Below are 12,677 nucleotides of genomic sequence, written 5' to 3'. Positions count from 1 at the left end.
TAGTGATGGTGATGCACCTAGTAATGGTGATTCACCTGAGGGCCAGTAATCTGCCCTCTGCCTCGGAACCAACCTCCATCCCCGTATACCGACCCATCTCTTCTACTAACGTAAGTGTTACACCCAACCTTTAGTTTTCCTAACCTAACCTTTATTTTTCCTAACTTAACCTTTATTTTTCCTAACCTAACCTCTTCTATATTAATTGTGTGTGCATACCATCATAAAGTTAAGATAATATTTTTACTACAACATAGTTGTGTGTCGTCAAAAAGTGGAGTTTGGGGGTCGGGCCAGTCTCTATTGGAATTAATCCCATATGTTCTGTTGTTCACTTTACGGGATTTCACTTTCCGCGGTACCCTGTGGGTTCAATTGACCGCGTAAATCGGGGTACTACTGTATACATTTTGAAAGAGTACCAACTGATTCAATGCTCTCTAAATATCTAAGTTCTAAAAACTGTACAAACAAAGATACTGTACTCACAGTGGAATAGTATTCCCCAAGAGCATCAGCAATTTCTCTAGTAGTTATCACAGCTGCCATAGGATGACCATTACCAAGAGGCTTACCTATAGTAACAATGTCTGGAACAATGCCATGTTGCTGAAAATAAAATAAAATATTCCAATTAGGTGCTGCACTGCCTGTTTCAGAAGTATGAAATCAAGTCTGTTACTTTGAACCTTTAGATTCATTCATATCGGTTTCATGTTCTGGTTGGTACTGAGACAGTTTTAAACACCTGAAGCAGGCAGTGCAGCAATAGCTGCCTGGGAGAGTTAAACTTTTGGGTGAGAATGTACCAGTACAGTAATATGCTCTAAGGAGACTATTATGTGACAAATTCATTAATGCTTCCTGGTTCAACTAAATAACGAATGCCTCATGACTATTACAATACAGTCATGCGCCGGTTAACATCCGACCGAACAACGTCCGATCGTATATACGTCCGTGGCCCCCCCCCCCAAAAAAAAACCACGTGATGCCTGCTGAACCGCCACTCCACGACCCCCTGACGGAGACACGATGATCCTCCCCATACTAGTCAGATATTATGTGTTAAAGGAATATGCTTCCTTACTTAGGCTATTCTAAGCGCTTGCCTACAGGTGAAATGTTAACCTACATCTATTAAGGATAAAATCTTTCACCTACAAATTGACAATAACACATTTGCTGTAATCAGACATATCTAGTTGCCTCAACAATTGCAAGTTGCAATTGGGGTTGCAATTTCAAAATCTGTGGCATTACTAAAAATAGTAAAGTTTCTGGTGCACTCTAAGATTAAGAGAGAAAACGGAGGACTCAGGCGTCCTGATGTGAGAGAAAACGGACTCGTATGATGGGGGACCAAATAAAAAAACATAGCTTCATGTTTTGTGGACTATAGTATTAAGCGTACCCTTTTCATCACTTTGTAATAAACCTAGCCATGCCTATGTGTGTTTATATTTACCATAACATTACATATATATTTAGTGGGCATACATGGTCGTAAAATGGGAAACTTGGGGTTGGGTCTTGGGTGCCAGGAACCAATTAGAATAAATCCCATAGGTTCTGTACTTTCGTTATTGGCGGGGTCCCAATTAGGCGCGATAACCAAGGGATGACTGTATATACTTGTGACACTGGCCAGTTGCTTCTGGTGTTATGGTACAGGGGTACCAAGTGACAGCACTAGGATCCCACTTCCTCTATCAAGGAACAAATAATTAAAATTTAAATTGGAAAAAAAAAAAAAAATAAAAAAATAAAAAAAAAATAAAAAATTCAAATAAATTACTATCTTACAAGAATCCCTCCAATGTAAGTTATATTCGCCCAGATCATTTGGGTGGAAAATTATGAGAAGAGCTTAGTCACTCTTAAGTAATGATAAATAAACACGCAGGCAGGCCTTCAGCGCCAACTGTCAAATCTTATCTCAAATAAATAAAAAACAAACGCCAGACATTCTGTCACCTCACCTCCCGCCCCCTCCCTCTTCCCGCCACCCTCGTGTTCAAGATAAAAGATTGGTGATTTCTTTATGCTTATTTTATATAATATCTCGGACTAAAGTTACGATAATATAATTTGCATTGCTGAAATCCTTGCAAGACAGAGATTAATTTGAATATAAGAGTCCTATATTTTGCTCGATATAAAAAATGTAGTACATTAGTGTACAATGTACATTTTATAAAAAGTTTTTCAACTGTATTTTTGGGTAGATTTACACAAATTTCTTCATTTATTTTCACCCATTACATTCACACACCATACTAAAATAAACGTAAAATAAATTAGTGCAAAGCTGGACTGCACATGTACTAATTTGATTACAGTACTAAAATTGTTATGTCTAGTGCAAATTACAACATGTTTATATTCAAATAAATCAGTATCTTACAAGAATCCCACCCTCCCAACCCCTCGCTGGGTGGCGGAGCCGTCAGTCCCAGCCAGGCTTTTAGGCTTACAGTTTTTATCTTATATAATATCTCAGACTAAAGTTAGGAGATTATAATTTGCATTGCTGGAATCCTTGCAAGATAGCCAATAATTTGAATATAAACGTCATATATTTTGCTCAAGAGATAAAAATTGTTGTACATTAGTGTATTTTTGGGTAGATTTACATAGATTTCTTAGTGCAAAGCTGGAGTGCACGTGTACTAATCTGATTACGGTACTAAAATTGTTTTGTCTAGTGCAAATTATAGCATGTTTATATTGAAATTAATCAGTATGTTACAAGAATCCCAGCTATGTTAATTATATTCACCCAGGTCATTTTACTGGCTTTTTATAAGAGAGAAGCTTAGTCACCTAAGAACTGATAAATATACACGCGTTAGACCTGGGCCTGTGCCAACTGTCAAACGTGCTACCTCCCCTCCCCCCCACGCCCCCTCGCACCCTCTCTCTCCTCCATCTGCTGGCGTTGCTGGAATCCTTGTAAACCAGTGAATAATTTTAATATAAACGTCATGTATTTTGCACAAGAGATAAAAATTAATCACCTGTATCACATTACAGTAGTGATTTAAGAGTAAAAGTGTATATGTACGTATATAGTATTCCACATACACGTAAGTATAAATAAAAAGTTTATGTGATGATCGGACAACGTCCATTTCGGTTAACGTCACGTTTCCAAGAACGTATCTAGGACGTTAACCGGCGCATGACTGTACTCTTAACCTCTGTAATTCATGGGCTTCTGAATATGGAGGACATCTCATGAAAATCATTTGACAACACACAGACACACAGATATTTAAAAGTATCTACCTCAAAAGCCCAAAAATATTCCCCAGTCCGACCAAGACCTGTCTGAACTTCATCTGCTATACATACTCCTCCAGCTTCACGGATCAAACTGAAAGAGTGTACAGTACTGCAGTTAACACACTGTACTATATATATATTTCACAAAGTTCCAATATTTTGGGGGAACTATCAATGATATTTCTTTTAATTTTTCTAAAGCTTGGTGTACGAACCTCTGTTCTGCATGGCAGTGAACAGTGACATTACCCCCATGAATCTGACCTATATATATATATTTCTTTATAAAATCACATGGGAAAATGGAAACAACGGAGCACCTTAGCTTTTGTCTTTATTCAAGATGTCTTGAATAAAGATGAAAGCTAAGGTGCTCCGTTGTTTCCATTTTCCCGTGTGATTTTATCAAGATTTATCTTATCCACGTTTTCATTGTGGATTTACATGAAATATATATTTATTTATATATATATACAGGGTGTCCCATACATTTCCATACATAGGAAAAATAAATTGTATATGAAAAAAGAACAGTGTATTAAAGGAAAAGCAGCCTGGGATCAGAAGAGGAAGAGAATGTGTGGATCAAGTGTTTCTGGGGATGGTGAAGAATTTGCTTGTTTGATTTTATGGATCAAGAAAAAAAAATACAGAGAAAAAAAGACAAATGAATTGGAGAGTACTGAATATGTTTAGGGGTTTCCATTTTGGATATTATTGAATGCTATCCAGTATTTTTATAAGGAGAAAGAATCACGCACCCGAGTTTGTTTGTAAGGGGAAAATACTGCTTCCCAGTGACTGTATGATTAAGTCAAGGATGTATAATTTGGCCTGGTTGTTTAAGTAGTTTCGTGGATGGGCTAGCAAGAGAGGTGAAAGCAAGAGAATTGGAGCAGGGTAAAAATTTTTGTTAAAAAGAAAAAGAAAGTACAATACCTGTATAGTAATCCTGCATTTTTCGCAGGAATTACATTCCTGAAACCCCTGCGAAAAGCCAAAACAGCAAATACTCTTTTAGGAATCACTGTACCTGTGGCCACCTAACAGCTCAGGTAGGTCATGCACTTAACCACGCCATGCTCTCCACTCACGGCCCAATGGTCACACTGATCACTGATGCACTGTACCGGCATTTACTAACATCATTATTTGAAACTCATCATATTGTAGTATAATACAATGTAATGGAAAAAGGTAAACACAGTTAAAAAAAAAATTATTTACAAGTAAATAAATTTTTTTTTATTTCGCTGAGGTCGGTAACACCCGCATTGCCAGCCACTCCCTACTGTCCCGGCTTCTGCCAGCCCTCACGCAATCACGCCAGCCTGCCAGTCCTCTTCCACCCACATTCCTCCACTTGAAGACTTGTATTCTGACAAAAAACACAAATGAATTGTCAGTCTTCATCACATCTCGAGCCATAGCTCATACCACCTCTGAGCTTGTCCAATAAAACTGTTTTTTCCGTTAAGGTCATCACTATTCTTGATCTCTTGGTCACTTTAGAGTCTTTGGTTGTAATATTTGCCTTTGATGAGGCTGGCTTACATCCCGGAGCCATGTGGAATGCATGTGGGAGGACAAACAGAAAAGGTAATCACAGTAGCGTTTTCAGTAGGCACGTGTGGACTGAGGCTTCTCGGAGCAGCGGGTGTCTGAGGCGGGAAAGGGTGGCGTCTGTTTGCGGCACTGCACAGGGGATATTGATAACCACAAGGAAACAAGAAAACACAAAGTTCCCAAGCGCTTTCGTGTAATTCACATCTTCAGGGGTGAGTACAGACTAAGAAATAATACCTGACAAGGCGAATACAGGTAGTCCCCGACTTACGACTGCTTGGACTTACGTCCATCGGTACTTACGACCTGCTCTGACCTTACGACAGTCAGGACATACGACCGCTGCATTTGTGACCAAAAATATTTTCAAATGACGGGCGCATTTCCTATACCGAAACGTTTCTGTCCCGGGCGAGAGCGTGGCGGGCTCTGGTCGCCGAGTGGGTACACTCACTCAGTGGAGCGCTTAGTTGGTGTTTGGCTATCGTATCGTATACTGATTGCGCTGTGAACTTTCGTTAATATCGCATTTAACTGACTTTATAATGACTGGAAAGCGTAAAAGTGAGAGTGCTGGTGGTGCTCCAAAGAAAAGGAGACAGGCAATTACTTTTGAGATGAAAATGAAGATAATAACTCAGCATGAGAATGGAAAAACTGTAGCAACAATCTCAAGTGACCTAGGTTTCTCACACTCGACCATATCCACTATTCTGAAGGACAAGGAACGAATTCGTGATGTAGTGAAAGGAACAAGACCTCTAAAGGGAACTATAATTTCAAAGAAAAGACAAGGTCCTATTCACGATATGGAAAAATTATTGGTGATATGGATAGAAAACCAGATACAGAAGCGTGTACCCTTAAGCCTTCTAACCATACAGGCTAGAGCAAGAAGCCTGTTCCAAAGCCTGAAGGAGCAGGCAGGAGATGAATGTGATCAAACCTTTACAGGAAGTCATGGGTGGTTTGATAGATTTAAAAAATGCTACAGTCTACACAATGTTAAGGTGAGTGGAGAGGCAGCTAGTGCCGATGTGATGCCGAAGCTTTTAAGGAGGAGTTAGATGAAGTGATTGTGGAAGGGAATTATTTGCCTGAGCAAATATTCAATGTGGATGAGACTGGATTATTGTGGAAGCGCATGCCTGAGCGGACATACAGTTTCAAAGAAGTTAATGAAAATGAAGTTATTTCGGATATTAGTAACAAGATAGTGGAGTTAGGTAAACAGCTGGAGTTAGAAATTGATAATGAAGATGTTGAACAGTTGGTTGAAAGTGTAGCAGAAGAGCTCAGTAACGAGGATCTTGTTGAACTAGATGCACAGAAAATTGCAGAGGAAGAAGAGACAAAATGTAGAAGAAGAACCTGCACCCCCCAAAAAGTTTTCAGTGAAACAAATGGCAGAGGCATTTGCTACAATTAATAAAGGAATGCAAATGTTTGATGGCATGGATCAAAATTTTGAGCGTTATGCCAAAGTTGACAGAATGATCCAAGATGCACTTGCTTGCTACAGAGAAATTTATAATGAAAAGAAAAAACAAACTGTGCAGTCTAAATTGGACATCTATTTTAAGAAGTCCCCCAGTGCTGTCTCCTCACGCCCCACCAGTGCTGCCTCTTCACTCCCTCAAGATGATCCAATACCTTCAACCAGCAAGTTTCCACAGTACATAAACCTGCCTGAAGAAAGCAACATTGATGACCCACCCAGCCCTGTCTCCTCCTCTGCTTCATCCAACTAATATAGTCTCCATGTATCCTGTAAATAGAAAATTATGGGGGCCCCGTGTGCATTCAGCTGACTACATTAAAGGTAAGTGCTCAGTCACACTGTATCCATTCCTCATTATTTATTACTTTTACTGTACTGTATTTCATTGTAGATTTTTTATTTTTATATATTTATTTTATTTTTTTATCTATGTCGGACTTACGACCTGGATTTGGGTTCCTAACCCCGTCGTAAGTCGGGGAGCACCTGTATATACAGTAGAGCTGCTGTGCTTAGAGATAGCATGGTCAATTTTTTTATTAAGAAGATTAGTAAAGGTCACACTGGCTTATGACCGGAACATTGTGGATCTCTGCTGCCCCCTAGGGACTTGATCTCACTCTCCTCTACTGTATATATTAGCCTTGTCAAGTATTACTCCTTAGTCTGTACTCACCCCTGAAGATGTGAATTACACGAAAGCGCTTGGAAACCGTGTTTCCTTGTGGTTATCAGCACATATACAGGTGTACAGTGATCCTTCGGTTAATGAATTACCTTCCATAAGAATCTTCAACTCGATGAACGAACAAAAATTTGGTTAACGAAATCCTTACGATATCGTGTCAACATGTTTTCGCCTGCTCACCGGCTGGAGTATTAGTCCACCAATACAGCAATCGGCTTTTGGGCTTAAACTCGTTACCATTTGAGTAAATATCAAAAAGGTTGTACTATTCAATAATTTTCCAAGTCTTATATTAAAATTTTTAGTCATTTTAACAATTATTTAACATAATTGAAGTACAGAGAACTAGTTTTTAGCGCGCCAAACACCCAGAATGGCGTCAGTTTGTGTCTCCTCAGTGGAGGTAGCATCTTGCTTGAGACTCTCTTGAACATAAACTATTTTTACATTTTTACAGTACAATTATTGGTCATTCTGAAATTTATTTTACATATTGACAATATATAGTGCAGTGCAGTGTTGATTTAAAGAAAATAATCTTGAATTACACCAAGTGAACTTAAAATTTTATGGGTGAAATGGCAGCATGAAGCATAGGGTGACTTCTCTTCCACCCCCACTGCCTTCTCTTCTCCCTTCTCCTCCACCCCCACTTCTAATTCCCATCATCATCAACCAGGAGCCTTCTACATGCACACCTCAAAGTAAGTGTACTTTACTGCATTTATTTTTAGTTTGTATGTAATTTTCGGTGAGCTGGAACCAATTACCCAAAATCCCATTGAAACAATGGTTTTGGTTAACGAGCGACCTTCTGGAACGAATTGTGTTCGTTAACCGAGGGACCACTGTGTGTGTGTGTGTGTGTGTGTGTACATATATATGGTACAAATTTCTCGTTTTCTATGATAATCTACTTCTCAAAATTAGGTAATATTTCTCAAAAGGTCGATAATCTACTTCCTCGAAAAGTAGATAATCTACTTTTCGGAAAAGTAGATAATCTACTTTTCGGAAAAATAGAGAACCAACTTTTCGGGAAAGTAGATAACCAACTTTCCCGGAAAGTAGATTATTTCCCATTTTCTATGATACTAATGTCCCGTTTTCTATGATAAGTAGAAAACCAACTTTCCTAGAAAGTAGATATTTTCCATTTTCTGTGATACAAATTTCTCATTTTCTATGATAATCTACTTCGGAAAATTAGGTAATACAGTGACCCCTCGTTTAACGAACACCTCGGTTAACGTAATTTCGATTAACGAACTGCCTTCCATAAGGATCTTCAATTCGTTTAACAAAAAAAATTTCGCTTAACGAACTTCTTACGAACCGACCTCAACATGTTTTCGCTTGCACTGACCGGGCAACCAGCTTTAGTATCAGTCCGCCAATACATTAATCGGTTCTAGGGCTTAAATTCCTTACTATTTTTGTAAATATCAAGAAGTTTATACTATTCAATAATTTTAAAAGTTTAATATTCAATTTTTTAGTCATTTTAACAATTATTGAACATAATTGAAGGTAAAGTGACTAGTTTAATGCGCGGCATCCAGCCTCTTAACACAGCAAACAGGCGTCAGTCTCTCTCTGTTTTCACTGGAGGTAACATCTTGCTTGAGACTCTCTTCAACTAAACGCTTTTTTTCTGTGTTTCCAAGCAAATTATTGGTCATTTTGAAAATTATTTTACATATTGACAATATATAGTGCAGTGCAGTGTTACTTTAAAGAAAATATTCTTTATTTACAGCTAGTTTAACTTTGAAAAATACGTGTTGCCATTGTTTGAATCCAGCATGGGGCCTAAGAGATCAAGAAAAGTGATTTCAATCCAAATAAAGCAGGAAATAATAAAAAAACACGAACAAGGTATTAAATCAAATGCGCTATGCAAAGAATATGGCATGTCGGCATCAACTGTGTCGACAATTCTTGCACAAAAAGACAAATTTAAGGAAGTGAACGTGAGAGACAAATCTACAAGAGTGTTTAAAAGTAGATCCCTAATCGTAGAAACTGAGAGGTTACTTATCATCTGGATTAGGGAAAAACAGATGAAAGGTGATTCAGTTTCTGGTGATTTCATTTGTGAAAGAGCCAGGGAGATTTATGAACATTTAAAGACAGATCAACCTGGTTCTTCAGGAACAGAATTTGAAGATTTTCGGGCTAGCAAAGGCTGGTTCGAAAAATTTAAGAAAAGAAGTGACATTTTAAGTGTTGTTAGGCATGGTGAAGCTGCTAGTGCTGATAAAGAAGGGGCAGCAAAGTTTTTAATTGAATTTAAAAAACTGATGGAAGAAGAAAATTATCTTCCACAGCAAGTGTTCAATGTTGACGAAACTGGGCTGTTCTGGAAAAAGATGCCCAAAAGAACATTCATCACCAAGGATGAAGCCTCTTTACCTGGGCATAAACCCATGAAAGACCGTCTCACTCTATTGCTTGGTGCCAATGCTTCAGGGGATTTCCGACTGAAGCCTATGCTTGTCTACCACTCTGAAAACCCCAGGGTGTTCAAGCAACAGAAAGTGGTAAGAACAATGCTTGGAGTTTATTGGAAGTCCAACCGTAAGGCATGGGTGACAAGACAGTTCTTTAATGAATGGGCTGTTGATGTGTTTTGCCCCTCTGTCAAGAGCTACCTAACCACCAATAAACTTCCTTTAAAGGCTCTTCTCCTCATGGATAATGCTCCTGGTCATGACCCTGACCTTGCCAGAAATTTGGAGTATAAATTTGACTTTGTGAAAGTGTTGTTTTTGCCTCCAAACACTACATCACTCATACAGCCAATGGACCAGAATGTGATCAGCAACTTCAAGAAGTTGTACATGAAGAAAATGTTTAGGAGGTGTCATCAGGCAACTTCCATTGATCCTGAACTAACACTGAAACAGTTCTGGAAGACACAATTCAACGTCCTGGAGGCTGTAAAATTGATTGTGTCATCATGGCAAGAAGTCTCCAATAGAACCCTCAATTCTTCATGGAAAGCACTGTGGCCATCAGTAGTCCATGATTTTGAGGGATTTGAGGATGACACAGAGTTGGACCAGGAGATTGTGTCCATTGGTCAGTCATTGGGTCTTGAAGTGGAGGAGAAGGATGTGGAAGAGCTTGTGATGTCTCATGAGGAGGAACTTACTCCTAATGACTTGAAGGAACTGGATGAGATGTTACGGGTAGAGGCTGACAGTGGTGAGGAGGAAATTGAAAGTGATGACCATATGTCAGCTAAACAGTTGAAAGATGTGATTTACCACTGGGAGAAGTTCAGGGAACTGGCTTCAAAGCACCCAGAAGTGGAAAAAACTGAACTAACTTTGTGTCATGTTGAGGACTCAGTGGTCTCCTTCTTTAAACATAAGTTAATGGTGAGGAGGACAGATGCCCCACAGACCACAATTGACACTTTCTTCAGTAAAAGGCAGAGGGAACAAGATGCTAGCCCTCAGCCTTCCACTTCAAGAAGGAGAGAGGATGTTCATGGTGGAGAATCTGTCAGTCCAGAGGTTCCTGACATTTTCATGGAAGGTGACTCACCTTCCAAGAAGCAGTAAAATGCTTCTCCTCCACCTCCACTTCCTTCTCTTCTCCCTTCTCCTCCTGCACCTCCCACTTCAAATGCACATCATCACCATCATCCAGGAGCCTTCTACATACACACCTCAAAGTAAGTAAATTTTTCCGCCATTTTTGTTGAAGTTAGGAAATTTTCGGTGAGCTGGAACCAATTACCCAAAAACCCATTGAAACAATGGTTTCGGTTAACGAACGTTTCGGTTAACGAACGACCTTCTGGAACGGATTGAGTTCGTTAACCGAGGGGCCACTGTACTGTATTTCTCAAAAAGTCGAAAATCTACTTCCCCGAAGTCGATAATATTTTCCAAAAAGTCGATAATGTACTTCCTCGAAAAGCCGATAATCTACTTTTCGGGAAGTAGAAAACCAACTTTCCCGGAGTAGATTATTTCCCATTTTCTATGATACAAATTTCCCGTTTTCTATGATAAGTAGATAACCAACTTTCCCAGAAAGTAAATATTTCCCATTTTCTGTGATACAAATTTCCCATTTTCTATGCTAATCTACTTCGCAAAATTAGGTAATATTTTCCAAAAAGTCCATAATCTACTTCCCCAAAAAGTCGATAATCTACTTTCCGGAAAAATAGATAATCTACTTTTCGGAAAGTAGATTACCAACTTTCCCGGAAAGTAGATTATTTCCCTTTTTCTATGATTCAAATTTCCTGTTCTCTATGATTTGATAACCAACTTTCCCAGCAAGTAGATATTCCCCATTTTCTGATACAAATTTCCCGTTTTCTATGATAATCTACTTCTGAAAATTAGGTAATATTTCTCAAAAAGTCGATAATCTACTTCCCCGAAGTCGATAATCTACTTTCCCGAAAAGTAGAGTATTTCCCAATTTTGTATGATACAAATTTCCCATTTTCTATGATAATCTACTTCGGAAATTAGGTAATACTTCTAAAAAAGTCGATAATCTACTTCCCCTAAAAGTCGATAATCTACTTCCCCTAAAAGTCGATAATCTACTTTCCCGAAAAGTAGATAATGTACTTTTCAGGAAAGTAGATAACCAACTTTCCCGGAAAGTAGATTATTTCCCATTTTCTATGAAACAAATTTCCCTTTTCTATGATAAGTAGATAACCAACTTTCCCAGAAAGTAAATATTTCCCATTTTCTGTGATACAAATTTCCCATCTATGCCAATCTACTTTGCAAAATTAGGTAATATTTTCCAAAAGTCGATAATGTACTTCCTTGAAAAGCCGATAATCTACTTTTCGGGAAGTAGATAACCAACTTTCCCGGAAAGTAGATATTTCCCATTTTCTGTGATACAAATTTCTCGTTTTCTATGATAATCTACTTCTGAGAATTAGGTAATATTTCTCAAAAAGTCGATAATCTACTTCCCCGAAAAATCGATAATCTACTTTCCCGAAAAGTAGATTATTTCCCATTTTGTATGATACAAATTTCCCGTTTTCTATGATAATCTACTTCTGAAAATTAAGTAATATTTCTCAAAAGTCGATAGTCTACCCCTTAAAGTCGAGAATCAACTTTCCCAAAAAGTAGATAATCTACTTTCGCAAAAAGTAGATAATCTATTTATCGGGAAAGTAGAGAACGAACTTTCCATGGAGAAGAATATTTCCCATTTTGTGATACAAATTTCCGGTTTTCTATGATAATCTACTTCACAAAATTAGGTAATATTTCTCAAAAAGTTGATAATCTACTTCCCCCAAAAGTCGATAATCTACTTGGCGGGAAAGTAGATAACCAACTTTCCGGAAAGTAGATTATTTCCCATTTTCTAAGATAAAAAGTTCCCGCTTTCTATGATAATCTACTGAAAATTAGGCAAAATTTCTCAAAAAGTCGATAATCTACTTTCCCGAAGTCGATTATCTACTTTCCCGAAAAGTAGATTATCTACTTTTCGGGAAAGTAGATAACCAACTTTCCCGGAAAATAGATTATTTCCCATTTTCCATGATACAAATTTCCCGTTTTCTATGATAAGTAGAAAACCAACTTTCCCAGAAAGTAAATATTTCCCATTTTCTATGATAAT

General features: G+C 38.2%; 1 protein-coding gene across 8 annotated transcripts in view; it reads right to left on the bottom strand.

The window, feature by feature from the left end:
- LOC121861468 (ethanolamine-phosphate phospho-lyase-like) overlaps positions 1-12,677 on the bottom strand; it is a 60,897-nt gene that overhangs the window by 17,113 nt on the left and 31,107 nt on the right. For all 8 annotated transcript variants that reach the window (XM_042359215.1, XM_042359216.1, XM_042359217.1 and 5 more), the window contains 2 exons: positions 3,292-3,379; positions 490-609 (listed from right to left, as the gene is read on the bottom strand). In XM_042359215.1, the coding sequence (XP_042215149.1) occupies positions 490-609; positions 3,292-3,379 (208 nt within the window). The remainder of the gene's footprint in view (positions 1-489; positions 610-3,291; positions 3,380-12,677) is intronic.

Source organism: Homarus americanus, unplaced genomic scaffold, assembly GCF_018991925.1.
Source record: "Homarus americanus isolate GMGI-L3 unplaced genomic scaffold, GMGI_Hamer_2.0 scaffold24260, whole genome shotgun sequence".
Taxonomy (NCBI): Eukaryota; Metazoa; Arthropoda; class Malacostraca; order Decapoda; family Nephropidae; genus Homarus; species Homarus americanus.
This window is presented reverse-complemented; position numbering and strand designations above follow the sequence as displayed.